The sequence below is a fragment of the Apis dorsata genome, unplaced genomic scaffold (genome assembly GCF_000469605.1).
Source record: "Apis dorsata unplaced genomic scaffold, Apis dorsata 1.3 scaffold_98, whole genome shotgun sequence".
Lineage (NCBI taxonomy): Eukaryota > Metazoa > Arthropoda > Insecta > Hymenoptera > Apidae > Apis > Apis dorsata.
Genome location: NW_006263396.1, coordinates 727680 through 741836, shown reverse-complemented (window position 1 = coordinate 741836; position 14157 = coordinate 727680). Strand labels below are relative to the sequence as shown.

The 14157-nt window shown below is 33.1% G+C and overlaps 4 protein-coding genes across 4 annotated transcripts in view; 2 read left to right on the top strand and 2 right to left on the bottom strand.

Moving 5' to 3' along the window:
- LOC102680424 overlaps window positions 1-6085 on the bottom strand; it is a 12783-nt gene extending 6698 nt beyond the window's left edge. The window contains exons 1-5 of the mRNA XM_031508729.1: window positions 5628-6085; window positions 3525-3796; window positions 1288-1697; window positions 1001-1078; window positions 4-753 (exon numbers count right to left, since the gene is read on the bottom strand). Coding sequence (XP_031364589.1) covers window positions 4-753; window positions 1001-1078; window positions 1288-1697; window positions 3525-3796; window positions 5628-5757 — 1640 coding nt within the window. The 5' untranslated portion in view covers window positions 5758-6085. The remainder of the gene's footprint in view (window positions 1-3; window positions 754-1000; window positions 1079-1287; window positions 1698-3524; window positions 3797-5627) is intronic.
- A 2329-nt stretch (window positions 6086-8414) lies between these two features.
- On the top strand, window positions 8415-10243 carry LOC102680286 (enoyl-CoA hydratase domain-containing protein 3, mitochondrial). Its single transcript, XM_006612038.2, has 6 exons — window positions 8415-8618; window positions 8919-9005; window positions 9159-9332; window positions 9429-9616; window positions 9739-9899; window positions 9974-10243. The coding sequence occupies exons 1-6, from the start codon at window positions 8577-8579 to the stop codon at window positions 10201-10203; spliced, it is 882 nt and encodes a 293-aa protein (XP_006612101.1). The 5' UTR covers window positions 8415-8576; the 3' UTR covers window positions 10204-10243.
- A 674-nt stretch (window positions 10244-10917) lies between these two features.
- LOC102680164 lies at window positions 10918-12268 on the top strand. The gene is made up of 3 exons (XM_006612037.2): window positions 10918-11197; window positions 11342-11491; window positions 11968-12268. The coding sequence occupies exons 1-3, from the start codon at window positions 11023-11025 to the stop codon at window positions 12144-12146; spliced, it is 504 nt and encodes a 167-aa protein (XP_006612100.1). The 5' UTR covers window positions 10918-11022; the 3' UTR covers window positions 12147-12268.
- A 464-nt stretch (window positions 12269-12732) lies between these two features.
- LOC102679942 overlaps window positions 12733-14157 on the bottom strand; it is a 1893-nt gene continuing 468 nt past the window's right edge. The window contains exon 2 of the mRNA XM_031508712.1: window positions 12733-13869. Within this exon, the coding sequence (XP_031364572.1) occupies window positions 12751-13869 (1119 nt within the window). The 3' untranslated portion in view covers window positions 12733-12750. The remainder of the gene's footprint in view (window positions 13870-14157) is intronic.

Genomic DNA, 14157 nt, shown 5'->3' with positions numbered 1-14157 from the left:
CACCTTCTGCTCCTCGCCGTCGGCCGGTCGTCGCATACCCTGGACCCTGCCTCTCTGAACGAGTACGTTTGATTCAACGTTGTCGTGGTCGACGACCAATTCATGCTCTCGCTTCTCGAGCTCAATTTCCTCGCCCCGTCCTCCCTCTCCTTCGACGCGTCCTCGTCCTCGCCGTTGTCGTTCAAGAATTGTCCAACGTTCTCCGCTCTCGTCGCTCGTTTCTCGTCTCCCGTGGGGGGGAGGAGAAGATCCTCGGCGCACCGCCTGCTCATCAGAATCTTGGTCTGATCCGTTTCAGCGATCTGTTTCCAAGTGGTCAATTGATTATTGCTCCCGTATATGTTGCAAGGTTTCACAGTGATGCCCACGATGTCGTCGTTGATCGAGACATCGTTCACTTTGGGATTTCCTTGACTTCTCGCCGAGACGATGTTCATTTTCAACGACCTAGCCGAGTGTAACGCTTGTTGTTGATGCCTCTCCTCCTGCTTCATTGTTTTTTGACCGCTGGTCGTCATTTGCTCACCGTCCTGCCTCGCTTTAACGTGCGACTTTCTCGTCACTTCTCGTCTCTTGTTACACGATCTTGGCGATTGGGGGGGGACGGTGGTAGTGTTATTGTTATTGTTGCTGTTCCACTCGTCGAAACTTTCTCTCTTATGCGCTTTTAAAGGTGGGACTGGGAGGTGGGAGATTCTTTTAACGGAGGGAGCAGGACGAAAAGTGGACGGTCCGGCATCGTCTTCGAGTTGCCTGAGGATCAGGAAACGGGATCAAGGATGTGCGCCTTGACATCAGGAGAAGGTCATCAGGCATTTCTTTCTATTTTTTTTTTTTTTTTAGGCGTAAATATCTCTATAAAAAAACAACCTTGTCCCTGTTCCTTCTCCTCATGCACGCTACTAAACGCGTTTTAAACTAACCGCCGCCAAGCTATTACTATTTTCCTTTGTATCGGTATCGGTTGTAGGATGGGTAAGGCGGTCGATGATCGGCTTACCTATTCGTACGATCCGGCAATCGAGACTTCATCGGGGGGATTGTCGAAGTGGACTCCTTCATCGGATTGGAACGTCTGCTGTGGAAAGGAGAAAGAAAAAAAAAATTGGAATACGAGTGTTAATGAAAAAAGGTTTCGATTTTTCTTTTTAATTAATTAATTTTAAATTTCGGTGTCTCGAGACGAAATTTGTAATAATTTCTTCTAGAAATTATGCGTCTTCCTATGGCACCTGTTATTATTTTTTGGCTATTTTGATTTTTTTCCCCTATTCTGTTGCAACTTACACGAGAGTGGTTTTCTGTTTAACGGGGCTATCGTTGTTGCTCTTGTTGTTGCATGAGGGTGCAGAGGCGCTCTCCTTGGCTTTGTTCGGGACCAAGCCCGGGGACATCTTGTTCCCAGCGCTGAGAGTGATCGCCGAGCCCGGCGAATATTTCTCGCGGGTCGCTTGCCGACGACTCTTCACGGCCGGGGCCCGATACTTCATCCGCGCTTCGAGCCGTTCCTTGGCGATGTTCGTCGCTGGGCTGACCGGCACCCGGGCGATCCTCTCCTTGCACCAGGCCACGTGCCTGTCGTACGCCTTGACGCCGAAGTGACGATTGCACGTGGGACACATACCCTGCTCGTTGGCCCGCGTTGGCGCGCTCGATGTGATCGTCGTGCTGCATTGCTTTTGCATGGTCGAGTCCACCTGAAACGTGCAAAAAAAATTTTAAAACGTTGATGTTGAAGGAATTGAAATCGTGAATCGATTGAAGTTGTTCATGTAAGTTTATCTAAAAATACAAGAGGAAAAAAAATTAAAAAACGTTGATGTTGAAGGAATTGAAATCGTGAATCGATTGAAGTTGTTCAAGTAAGTTTATGTAAAAATACAGGAGGAAAAAAAATTAAAAAACGTTGATGTTGAAGGAATTGAAATCGTGAATCGATTGAAGTTGTTCAAGTAAGTTTATGTAAAAATACAGGAGGAAAAAAAATTAAAAAACGTTGATGTTGAAGGAATTGAAATCGTGAATCGATTGAAGTTGTTCAAGTAAGTTTATGTAAAAATACAGGAGGAAAAAAAATTAAAAAACGTTGATGTTGAAGGAATTGAAATCGTGAATCGATTGAAGTTGTTCAAGTAAGTTTATGTAAAAATACAGGAGGAAAAAAAATTAAAAAACGTTGATGTTGAAGGAATTGAAATCGTGAATCGATTGAAGTTGTTCAAGTAAGTTTATGTAAAAATACAGGAGGAAAAAAAATTAAAAAACGTTGATGTTGAAGGAATTGAAATCGTGAATCGATTGAAGTTGTTCATGTAAGTTTATCTAAAAATACAAGAGGAAAAAAAATTAAAAAACGTTGATGTTGAAGGAATTGAAATCGCGAATCGGTCAAAGTTGTTCATATAAGTCTATTTAAAAAATATAAAAGGGAAAGAAAAATTAAGAAATTTTGATGTTGAAAAAATTGAAATCGATTGAAGTTGCTCACATAAGTTCACTTAAAAGATACAAAAGGAAAAAAAATATTGATGTTGAAAGAATTAAAATTGTGAATTAGTTAAAGTTGTTCATATAAGTTCTAAAAGATACAAGAGAAAAAAAATTAAAAATTTTATGTTGAAGAAATTGAAATCGGTCAAGAGTTGTTTATATATAAGTTATCAGAGAGAAAAAGAGAGAAAGAGGGATAAAAAGATTTTATCAGATATAGTAGATGATACTGTAAGAAAAAAAATTAAAAAATGTTGAAGATATTCAAATCGTGAATCGGTGGAAATTCATGTAAGTCTATCTAAAGATACAAGAGGAAAAAATTAAAAAACGTTGATGTTAAAGAAATTAAAATTATAAATCTGTCAAAGTTCATATAAATTCACCTAAAAGATACAAAAGGAAAAAAATTAAAAAACAGGATGTTAAAGGAACAAAGGAAATCGTGAATCGATCGAAGTTGTTCATATAAGTCCACCTACAAAAAGGAAAAAATTAAAAGAACGAGATGTTGAAGAAATTAAAATTATGAATCGATCAAAGTTCATATAAGTCCACCTAAAAGATACAAAAAAATTAAAAACTTGATGTTGAAGAAATTGAAATCGAGAGTTGTTTATATATAAGTTCTTATCTCAGAGAGAGATTTTATCAAATACATTAAATGATGATGTATGATACGTATAATATAATAAAGAGAATTTGAAAGAGTGAAAGAAGCAAGTTGTTAAGAAAATGGTGTTGCAAAGAGAAGTCATCGCACGCACGAATGCACTTGCATCATTCGCGATGCATCTGGGTTAATCTGCGCTCTGCCTGTAATTCTCACCTCTTGCTGCCTCTCTATTCACCTTCTTTCATTTCGATCCAATATCGCGCAATCGTTTCCCAATTTACATCCCCTATTTACATATTCCATCCACGATTAGTTATGATCTACCATTTCTTACTTCATTTTTCGATAATAAATTTTTTTCACAGAGAATTTGTTCTAACAAACGAACTCGTTCAGGGATTAATTTAAAAACACTTACGATTTCGTTGCGAGCCGCGCGAATGGCCCGTAGAAAATCATCGTGCGTCTGCTTCCAAGACTTGGAGGATCTCTCTTCCGGCGATCGTCGCTTCTTCTCTTGCCTGGGCAAGAATTCGGCCAGCTCGGTGCCTTGGATCCTCTGTTTGGCCGAGTCGAATGGTTTCCTCTTCTTGTTCGCCGACCGCTCGCAGATCCTCGCGTGCTTCTCCAACGACTGAGGCATAAATGTCCGTGCGCATATCGCGCACGGGAGAAGGATGGGCGGCACATCTGTGTCCATTTACCAAGAATTAGTCGGCTGCTGCGATCCCCCTGTTCGACATCCACACGAAATGCGCCCGTATACGGAGCAGAGTGAGTCAGAACGAACGAAACGCGGCACTCGACATCGGTGAACCGATATCATCGATGCGTATTCCGCTGCGTGGCGAGAGAACAATCCCTCCTTCCATCCATAATATTTCTGACTCAGACTGCGGGGAACGAAGAGAAAATTCGATCAAGCGCGTTTCAACGCGTCGAGAGATTATATCCTTTATACACGATTATTAACTTTCCATCTTTTCCGATCATCGAAAAAATCGCTGATATCGCGAGAAAAATCAAAAATCGATTCACCAAACTCCTCGAAATATATATTTTTATTCTTCTCTCGAGCAACGAGACGCAACCGACAACGCGTCGTTATTTTGATTTTAAACCGAGAACCTCTTATCGCGCCAACGGTAGCTAATTTCTCTCGTGCCTATCGCCGTGTCACGCGGGATAAGGAATGAAGGCGCATGGAGATCGGGATCGAGCGCGAGTGAATATATTTTCGTAATCGATAAGCGATCGATCGGTTTGTTTTGCGGCCACCTGCACAATTCCACTTAACACGGCGACGCGTCCACCGCGATGAAGATGAGGAGGAGGAGGTGGTGGATGAGGACGAGGTGTCGCCCCCGCGAGAATTGCCCGCCCACGGCCCGAGCAAGCTTCCTTCTTTGGCGCAACGAGTGTACACATTAACAGCGAGCTATACACGCTCGTGTTTTGAACATCGTGCGCCCGATATTGTTGTTCCTACTCTCACGACCGTTCCCTTCCGTCCTCGCTTTCCCGACCACTTGCCACCACGACCACTGAACGTTGCTCACGCGTTACACTCTTGCCTTCTTTTTCCTCGAAATGTCACCTTCACGCCCGGATTCGTAATCCGTCGTATGCCGATGCCGCCGTTATTTATCGCCAACGACGGATGCCTTTTGCACTCCTTATGCGGCGTCCAACGCGCTTTTTTCTTATATATACCTCGCCTCGCGATAGTGCGAGTTTCCAAGGTGAGTTTGAGGGGGTGTAACGTAACTGTGGATTTATAAGGCTTTGAGTTTTCTCGACTCGAGGAAAAGTTTGAATAATTCGCCGTTTGAAAGATTTCGAAGGACAATTTCATTCAGGGACGAATTCGATCGAAAGAATTCGAAGGATCGAAGAAAAAAGGTTTTGGATTTAATTCCGCAAGAATTATGATACGAAATACGATAACATTATTCGAACATTTATCGTACGGAATATTCTTCGAGAAAATGTGTTACAATAAAGCAAAGAAAATAATTATAATTTCTTAAGAATCTCTAATGAATTCTGCATTATTTATAAGAGTGCATAATTTCCAGGAGTGGATTATTTTTCTGGTATGTAAACACGAGTCAAGGAGAAGTGTACGTTACGAAGAAATCGATCGAGCGTGAAAAAAATATTAATTAAAGCATTCCGATTAATACCTTTCTTGTATTTGACCAAACTTTAAAAATTGCGAATACAATAATTTCAGAATTCGATTCGTCTGTGTATTATTTTTCACTGATATTATCAGTATTGAAATTTTTATAATAATTATCAAATTATCAAGATGCTCTTAAAAGACGCTCTTAAAAATCTTGGTAGAAATATCTAACTTTCTCTACAAGAAAGGAAATATTAAGTAAACGTGAAAGAATTAAATATACGGTATTGTTAACCAGGAGAAGAAACGGATCAGAAATGAGCGAGACGAAAAAAATGATCGCAAGAAAGCGGAAAGTATATATTTTTCCAGTTTTCCACGCACGAATCTCACCTGGTTCACGAAATTGTCCGGATTCTACTACTTTTTCCAAGCCGACAGGTCGCTCTTTTGATGAGCAGTGATCGTAGGGGGATCCTAGATCCGCCCCTGCGATACCTCTTCTCGAAACGCAGCACAACATCGAAGAGCATGGAGACACATCGACTGAGCCTCTCCATCGCCACGAGGCTGTTCTTGTACGCAACGTCTACGCACGATCTCGTTCTCTTCTCTTGTTAAATGAGGTTTATTTTAGGTGTCACTACGAGAGCATCAGGAGCGCTCGCTTCTTCCTTTTAATAGCGATGGGATTGAAACTCTCGCGCGATGAAGGGAACTAAGTACTTGAATCTAATTTCTTGACCAGTGTTTCCCAACCTTTTCCCAACACTTTATATGACACTCGAATATTTTGCGATTCTTTTCTCTCTTCATAGTTACGTAAGAAGGTTAGAATAAGTAAAGCAAATATATTTTATCTTTGTTTAAGATTTGTTTAAGAAAAATAAAAATAATAAAAAATCCAAATAAGAATTGACTATGAGATGTTTAAATTTTATTAAAAAAAAAAAAATTTTCTGTGATTTGAAAGATTTTGAATCAATTGAATAGTAATATATTATTCAATATATGGTTGATAAAGATAGTTCGATAGTCTTTAAACGAAAAGAAAAATTGTTACCTAGTAGAAGGTAAAAAAATATCGACACGCGATTCAAGCTCGTGTTTTTAATATTATTTTACGAGTTCTGTTTCCGATAAAGATTATAATTACCGATAAACCACGATGTAGATCATGAATAAGCATAATGATTTAATGAGTCGATGTTGTGTGTGCGTTTCGTCACAGATATTTGATCAATACTGTAAAGAATACGTTAAATTCAATGTAATAATAATTAAATAATAATATATCATATAAATCATCAGTAATTATACCGTATATCTGATTGTAAATAAAAACGATTATAATTATTAGCTATATTAGTAGTTATATAACAAACAAAAATTACTTTCATAATAATAAATATGATCGTAAAGTATTTTACATTATCAACCGAGTATACTCAGTACATAAAAGCGGTAAAATTAATTTTCAACGGAACAGTCAATAAAATTATTTTGAAATTTAAATAAATAAATAAATCATCAAATAAAATTCAATCCATTAAACAATTTTATACAATTTGAACAAAATAAATCGAAAAATGTATGGGTAAATAAAATATTTTATATTTATTTTTCATCTCATAAATACTCCATTATATATTACGTTCGATCGTACTTGTAGCGAGACCACATATCGATTATCGATTCACCAGATATCGATTCGAGTTTGCGCACAATTAAAAATATCATCTTACCTCTTGTCACTTATTTAATTTTTCATGTGAAAAAACCGATCTATGCGATCGGAGATCAGAAATATTAATTCGGATCCATCGCTAGCTCTTCTCTTTTCCGTTTATGTGTCTGAACACCTTCACGTCCGCGTGGTTCTCGTATATATTATTAGAAAACGGTCCCGGCCGTGAAACTGGAACTGGACGGAAGTATAGCACGAGAAAAATTCACGCGGCAATCACTAGGATCTCTCGACGCGTTATTTGTGTTAGACGAACTACCGTAGTTTTATAAATACTAACAGAGACTGTTTGACATATGCAAACTTACCCTCAACCTCCGCCATGTTAGTTGTTAGGGGAAACAATGATCACTATGGTAACCGATGACAGGTTATCCTACTGTTGGAGAGTTCGGAGGTTTGATCAAATTATGTGACATTGCCCCCTGCTTCATATGATTATCGATCTATTTATTATATAAATTTACTTATTATAGAATTTGTAAAATAAGTAAAATAAAATTCTTTTAATTTATTTTTTAAAACTTTTTCATATGTATTTATTATTTCATTGAATTAATTTTCAAATAATTATCCAAATGATTGAATTTATATATATGTTATTTACGGCAATATTTAATATTGATAGAATTCAAATATTGTATTCTATTTTTGGAATTTTTATAATTTTAATTCTGATTATGCATAGTAGAGACATTGAAGATAATTTTTCTGAGATAATGATTTGAAAAAACGAAATAGAAAATATTTAGATAAAAATAATTTAAATATTTAAAACTTTTCTTTTTAAATCTAAATTTGAATTTGAAATAATTAAAAAATTAAAATTTAAAATTCAGATTTTTTCATTAAAATAAAATTTAATATAAAAATTAGAAAAAAAATTAGAAATATAAAAATTTATATATATAGATTCTGTTAAGATTTATAATGAGTAAGTTGGACAACGATATTATAAAGTTAAGTCAGAAATCGGCACTATCTTCAGAGCATATGAATTTATATAATGAAAATAAATAGTGGAAAAAAGATGAAAATAAACTAAAAATTATGAAATCTACGCCATCTCTTGAGTAAATATAAATAATGAAATACAAATATAAATAAGGAAAGCGAATAATAGAACAAAGAGAAAGATAATATAATAATTAACTCTTACTGCCATCTCTTGAATGTCAAAGATACTTTTTCAGAAATAGATTAAAATAGAATAAGAATTAAAGATTAGTGTCATCTCTTAAATATTTTTGAAAAGATAATTAATAAGATTTTTTTAATATTAAAAAGATGGCGATAATGGCCAATTCTTATTTTATTTCTATCTTTCTTCTATTATTTTCTGTGTGGTATTTTATTTATGGTATTCTGAAGATGGCGTTAATTCCTGGACTTTTATTCTATCTTTATCCTTCTCCTATTATTTTCTCTCATTATCTATATTCGTGGTTTATTTATGGCAATCTGGTACATAAGTGTCTGTATTTTACTATTACTGATATCAATTATTGATATTAATTGTGCTGTGAAAGATTTAAAAATAACGAAAAATTAATATTATTACTTTAAAAAAATTAATATAAAAAAATTATTATAAAATGTTACGATTAATGGACAGAAATATTTTTATTTATTCTCAGGTAAATTTTTATATTAAATTATACATATGTACAAATGGAGGTTATATAATTTGTTATTATAATAAATAATATTTTTAAATATATTATTTTATTAATAAAAAATTTAATTTAATAAATTCTATATTTCGATTTATACATATGCATATACAAAAAAATATAAATATATATAAATAATAATATAAGTAATATTGATATCAAGATCTATAAAGTTTCACAAATGGCATGGCGGGAAATACGAAATAATAATTTCAAATTAATAATTTCCTCAATTCTATATGAATGATATATCGATATTTTTAGGTGGGAAGATATGTTCCAAGAACATTTTCTACAAGTAGAATGTCATTGTCAGAAGAAAAATATTTAGATGTCAAAGAAGAAAATGGAGTAAGAAGATATATTACATATACAAAGCTAGTACCAATAAATTTCCTATTTCTTATTCACTATTAAATTTACAATTAGAAATAAAATATTTTTTTTTACAAAATTATATATATACATTTTTTAATACATTTACTAAATCATTTTTATAATTAGGTGCGTACATTGATATTGAATCATCTTCCTTCTCGTAATTCTTTATCTTTAAAAATGTTAAAATCTTTATGGAAGAACATAATACACGACGAAAATAATAAAAATCTTCGAACGATAGTTATTAAATCTGGATTGGAAAAAATATTTTCTGCTGGACATAATATAAAAGAACTGGTTTGTAGATGGACTAAAAAATAAAAGTAATGCGGGTCTTTTAATATAAAAATTTACGTTCGTCACACAGATAAATGATTACCTTGCGTCGTTTAGACTAATAACAATGGGAAGCTTCACAAGGAAATCTTTGAAACGTGCTCACAATTGATGCAAGCAATTACTAAAAGTCCTGTCCCAATAATTGCTGCTGTAGATGGTGTAGCAACTGCAGCTGGTTGTCAATTAGTTACATCATGTGACATTGCTATTTGTACCGAAAGAAGTTCATTTTCTACACCAGGGTATATTTATCTTTTTTTCTTTAATATAAATATATAATTACATTACAATAATTACAATAATTACATTACCATTGATTCATTTAATATAATTTAAATAATATTTATTTATTATTAATTTTTAGAGCCAATTTTGGAATATTTTGTTCTACACCAGGTATTCCCTTGATTCGGAACGTGTCCAAAAAAGTAGCAACGTACATGCTCTTCACAGGTTTCAGCATTAATGGTAAAGAAGCGTATGAAACAGGTCTTGTAAGCAAAGTTGTGCCTCATGATAAAATTGGTAAATTCATTGGAATAATTAAATAAGATAATATTACAGATACATATAAAATTTTATTTTATTTCATTTTTTAGAAGAAGAAATTGAAAAAATTACTACAGCTATAAATATGAAGAGTCGATCGATTATACATGGTGGAAAAACATTTTTGTACGAACAATTGGAACTTGATATATCGACTGCATATTTTTTAGGAACCAAAAAAATGATTAATAATTTAAAAATGAAAGATGCTCAAGAAGGAATCAATAGTTTTATTGAAAAAAGAAAACCTGTTTGGAGGCATGATTATGAGAAATATTAATATACGTATCGGTATGGAATATATAATATAAATTTTCAAATATATATATATATTATCGAAATGCTATAAATTTTTATTACACTTTTATATTAAATTATCATAATTTTACTTAAATATAAAAAATGTTTCATAATTTTCCATTTATATCGAATAAAATATTTATATGTCTAATATGATGCTATTTTTATACAATTTTTTTTTTCTTTTTATTAAATAAAAATATCCATCATCTTATTAGATGAAAGTAATATTTTCCTTTGCATTGTTCGAAAAATAAAATGAAAATAAATTCAAAATTATAATAAAATTCAAGATTGTAAAGTACAAGAATTATTGCGTTATTTCATACACATATATATGATACATATATATATATATAGGTCACGCGATTGGAGTACTTACGCATTTTAAATCCGAGAGGTCTTCAGAGATAAAAGAATCGTGGTGGTCGAGATCATTAAAAATCTCGAAAGGCAGCCGATATCTCATTACAAAGACGTAAATTTTCTTTTCCTATTTTGTTTCTCGTCCAATCTATCTCTCCCCACTTGTTTGCAAAACAAGTTCATAAATCGAAACGAAATTATTACTCCCATGTTATTACGACGTTGATTCCTAACGAAGTGACAGAGTCGAGCTGCTTTCTTCCTTTCGCTACTTTTATTATTAATTTTTTTTTTTATATAAATTTTATATAAATCTTTTGGCTCGTCTGTGACAATAAGAATCTGTAAGATAAAAAAAAAAAAAAAAAAAAAGGAAAGCACTTTAGTTTTTTACTTTTTAAAATATCTTTTTTTCATTTTTATCGATCGGTCGATGATTGATTTGAAGAGTGTTCGTCGCGGCTGTATGAAGTTTGTAATATTAAAACAAAATCGAAAATCGTGGTGGAAAAATCAGCATAATCCCAAAATTAGGATTTGCGAGGAAAGAGCAACGGTGATAAACGTTAAAAGAAAATTGGCAAAACTGCTCTTTGAAACTTGCGAAGGTTTGTTTTTAATATTAAATCTTTTAGACGTTTTATACATATGTATGTAAATTATTTTTAAAAGCGATCAACATTTTATTATTTTTTTTTTATTCCAGAAATCGATTTAAACTTGAAATATTGCCTTTTCGTTTTTTATTGCAGATTGTAAGAGAATGGCATCTATTCCGCAAGGCGCGTTTGCGGCGTGCAAAGTCCGTCGCAATCGAGAACGCAATGCTATGATATCACGGATGGAGAAGAAAGAAAAATCGTGTAAAGAAAATACGTTCAACATGAGACCCCCATTGGAAGGTACTTATCAGACTTATCGATGACGTATCCTGTTTTTAGAATATACTGGAATGTCGCTTCGCGAATATTTTTAGATCATATCATATATTGACATTAAAATAAATAATAATGTATATATATATATATATAAGAAATATCGTGTATTTCTAGTATCCATTCCAGTTAAATATTTTTGCTACGTTTGTTTGTTTATTTTTCTAAAAGACTATTTAAATAAATTTTTGAATTATGAAAAAAAAATAGCTATTTTTACCGCTTATTTAATATCTATAATATAAAATATTCGATAAGTTTAACTTTGTTTGCCTCGTTAAATAATTTAAAACGAATATAAAATATGACTTCGTTCAACAAACTCGATGATAAAAATTCAAAATTATGTGAAAATAATGTAGTTAAAAATATGTATAAAACTATGAATTTAACAAGTAAAAATTTTGTGAATTTTGATAAATAATTCATTTTTTTTTTCACAGGTTGGGAACTTACGCCGTTAAAATATAACAGTAAATTAATGAACAGCATCTGGGGACTTTATAATCGTTATTCGGTGCACAATTTCAAGAAGAACAATTCTAACGAAGGGGTGTTTAAGACGTTCGTGGCGGCATGGAAAATTATTTTTCACGACCGTACCCCGCCGCGAATTCGATGACTTGCTGTTGCCAAAAAAAATTCTCAAATTATGTAAAAGAGAGGGAACAGTATATGTGGTCCGATTTCATCTTTGATACATTGATACGTGTAATGACGATCGTTTATTCAATGTGCAATAATGAAAAAAAAAAAAAAAAAAAAAGTTTTAATTTTTTTGAAATGTTTTGAAAGAAAAAAGAATTGAAAAAGATTTGACCATTTTTTTTTTTGCTTTTTTTTAAAAAAAGCAAAAAAAAAAATGGTCAAATCTTTTTCAATTCTTTTTTCTTTCAAAACATTTCAAAAAAATTAAAACTTTTTTTTTTTTAATGTCCAAAAAAGAAAAAAAAAAAAAAAAAAAAAGTTTTAATATTATTGTAATGATTTGAAAGTATAAAGAATTGTAACAGTATTGCACATTCTTTCTATTGCATTTTTTTAATAATAAATGTGATCTTTTTTACTTGGAATTAAAATCGATCGAACTTTATCATTCGTATCATTATCGAATAAATTAAAATAATATATATATATATATATGATATGATAAAATTAGAAGAAATTATTAAATTTCCCTGTATAGATAGAAATGAATATAAAAAGCGTGTGATTAGATATCCTTTTTAATCAAAATGAACATTGTGATTCTTGAAACTACAGCAAGAAAGGCTCAAATCGGAAGATGGCCCCGCATAAGTAATCCTTTCCAAATCATTAAGCCAATTACTTTCGTTACTTTTTTGACTTATTTGGCGTATTACATAGGTCCTTGGTTTCCGACGTTCCGAACAATCTTCGATGTTGGTGGAAATGTTCGAAATATTCACTTCCAAATCCAATGAAACCAAAGAAGGCGACGAATCTGAATCTTTTATGGGCAAAATATTCTGGCATGTATACATAGTCTTGTTGTTCGTACCGGACAAACTATCCTTCATCTCTTTAAGTTGAGTTTTGACCGGAGGAATATCTTGTTCGCTCGTTTTTTGATCGTTCCATTGGGTAAAGCTATTCTGTTTTTTCTTGAACGAGTATTTATTACAATTTTTCTTCGGGCATGGATAATGCTTCATATCGCTCACCTCCCCGCATATCGTGAACGTGCTCTCGTTGGAATTTTTTACAATTTTTTTCGTGATCACGGCATTCTTTATTTTAGAGAAGCAAAGATTCGACTGTTTGAAATAAGAGTCGTTCGAGTTTCGCCTCATATTGGTTATTTTCGTTTGCGTAGATTTCGTTGCGGATTGCTTACCGACCGGTTCGTCGTCCACACCTTCAGACGAAGACACTTGGGGGGGGGAGTCGCCATTTCGCGGCACATTCGCGGTACACGCGGCGAACGTGTACGAGTCCGAATAAATGTTTACGTTCGAGCTAGGAGAGGAGCATACCGAATTTTCCACTTTTACGTCTAATTCGCAGCTTATCTCGGAACAGTGTGGAACAAGAGTTGCATCGTTGCTTGGAGATACTACTTTATCATCTTGGTCAGTTTCGGTTCGCTTTGGGGACGAGCAAAATTCGTGATAATTTTTATCCTCTAATTTATGGTCCATGTTCAATGGTGTTGGAGATTTCGTAGTGCACTGCAGTTCTTGCTTGTCGTTTGTTTGATTACCTCGGCTTTTCAAGTATTTGATTCGTGGCGGTAGTTTCCATATATCTTTTCTTTGGTTAGGGAAAATATAATTTAAAAACGAGGACAACGGAGGATCGATATTCGAGCAAGGATAAAAAGGCTAAAGGAAAGAATCGCATTTGATAAAATTTTGTTGTTAGCTGTAAATAAAAAAACGACAATGAAACTGCTCAAAATAATTGGAAATTTATCCTCTAATGAATAATTTGTTTGTCGAATACAGAACATGATTGAAGAATTTGGAGAATTTGAAGATAAGGAGGAGAATTTGAGTTTAATTTGAGAAAAATTGCCAATATAAAAGGATATAAAAGAATAGTGAAATACGTACAAATACGTATTCATTTTAAAAATTGATTTTTCTTTGTTTTTTTAATTAAAACGTTAG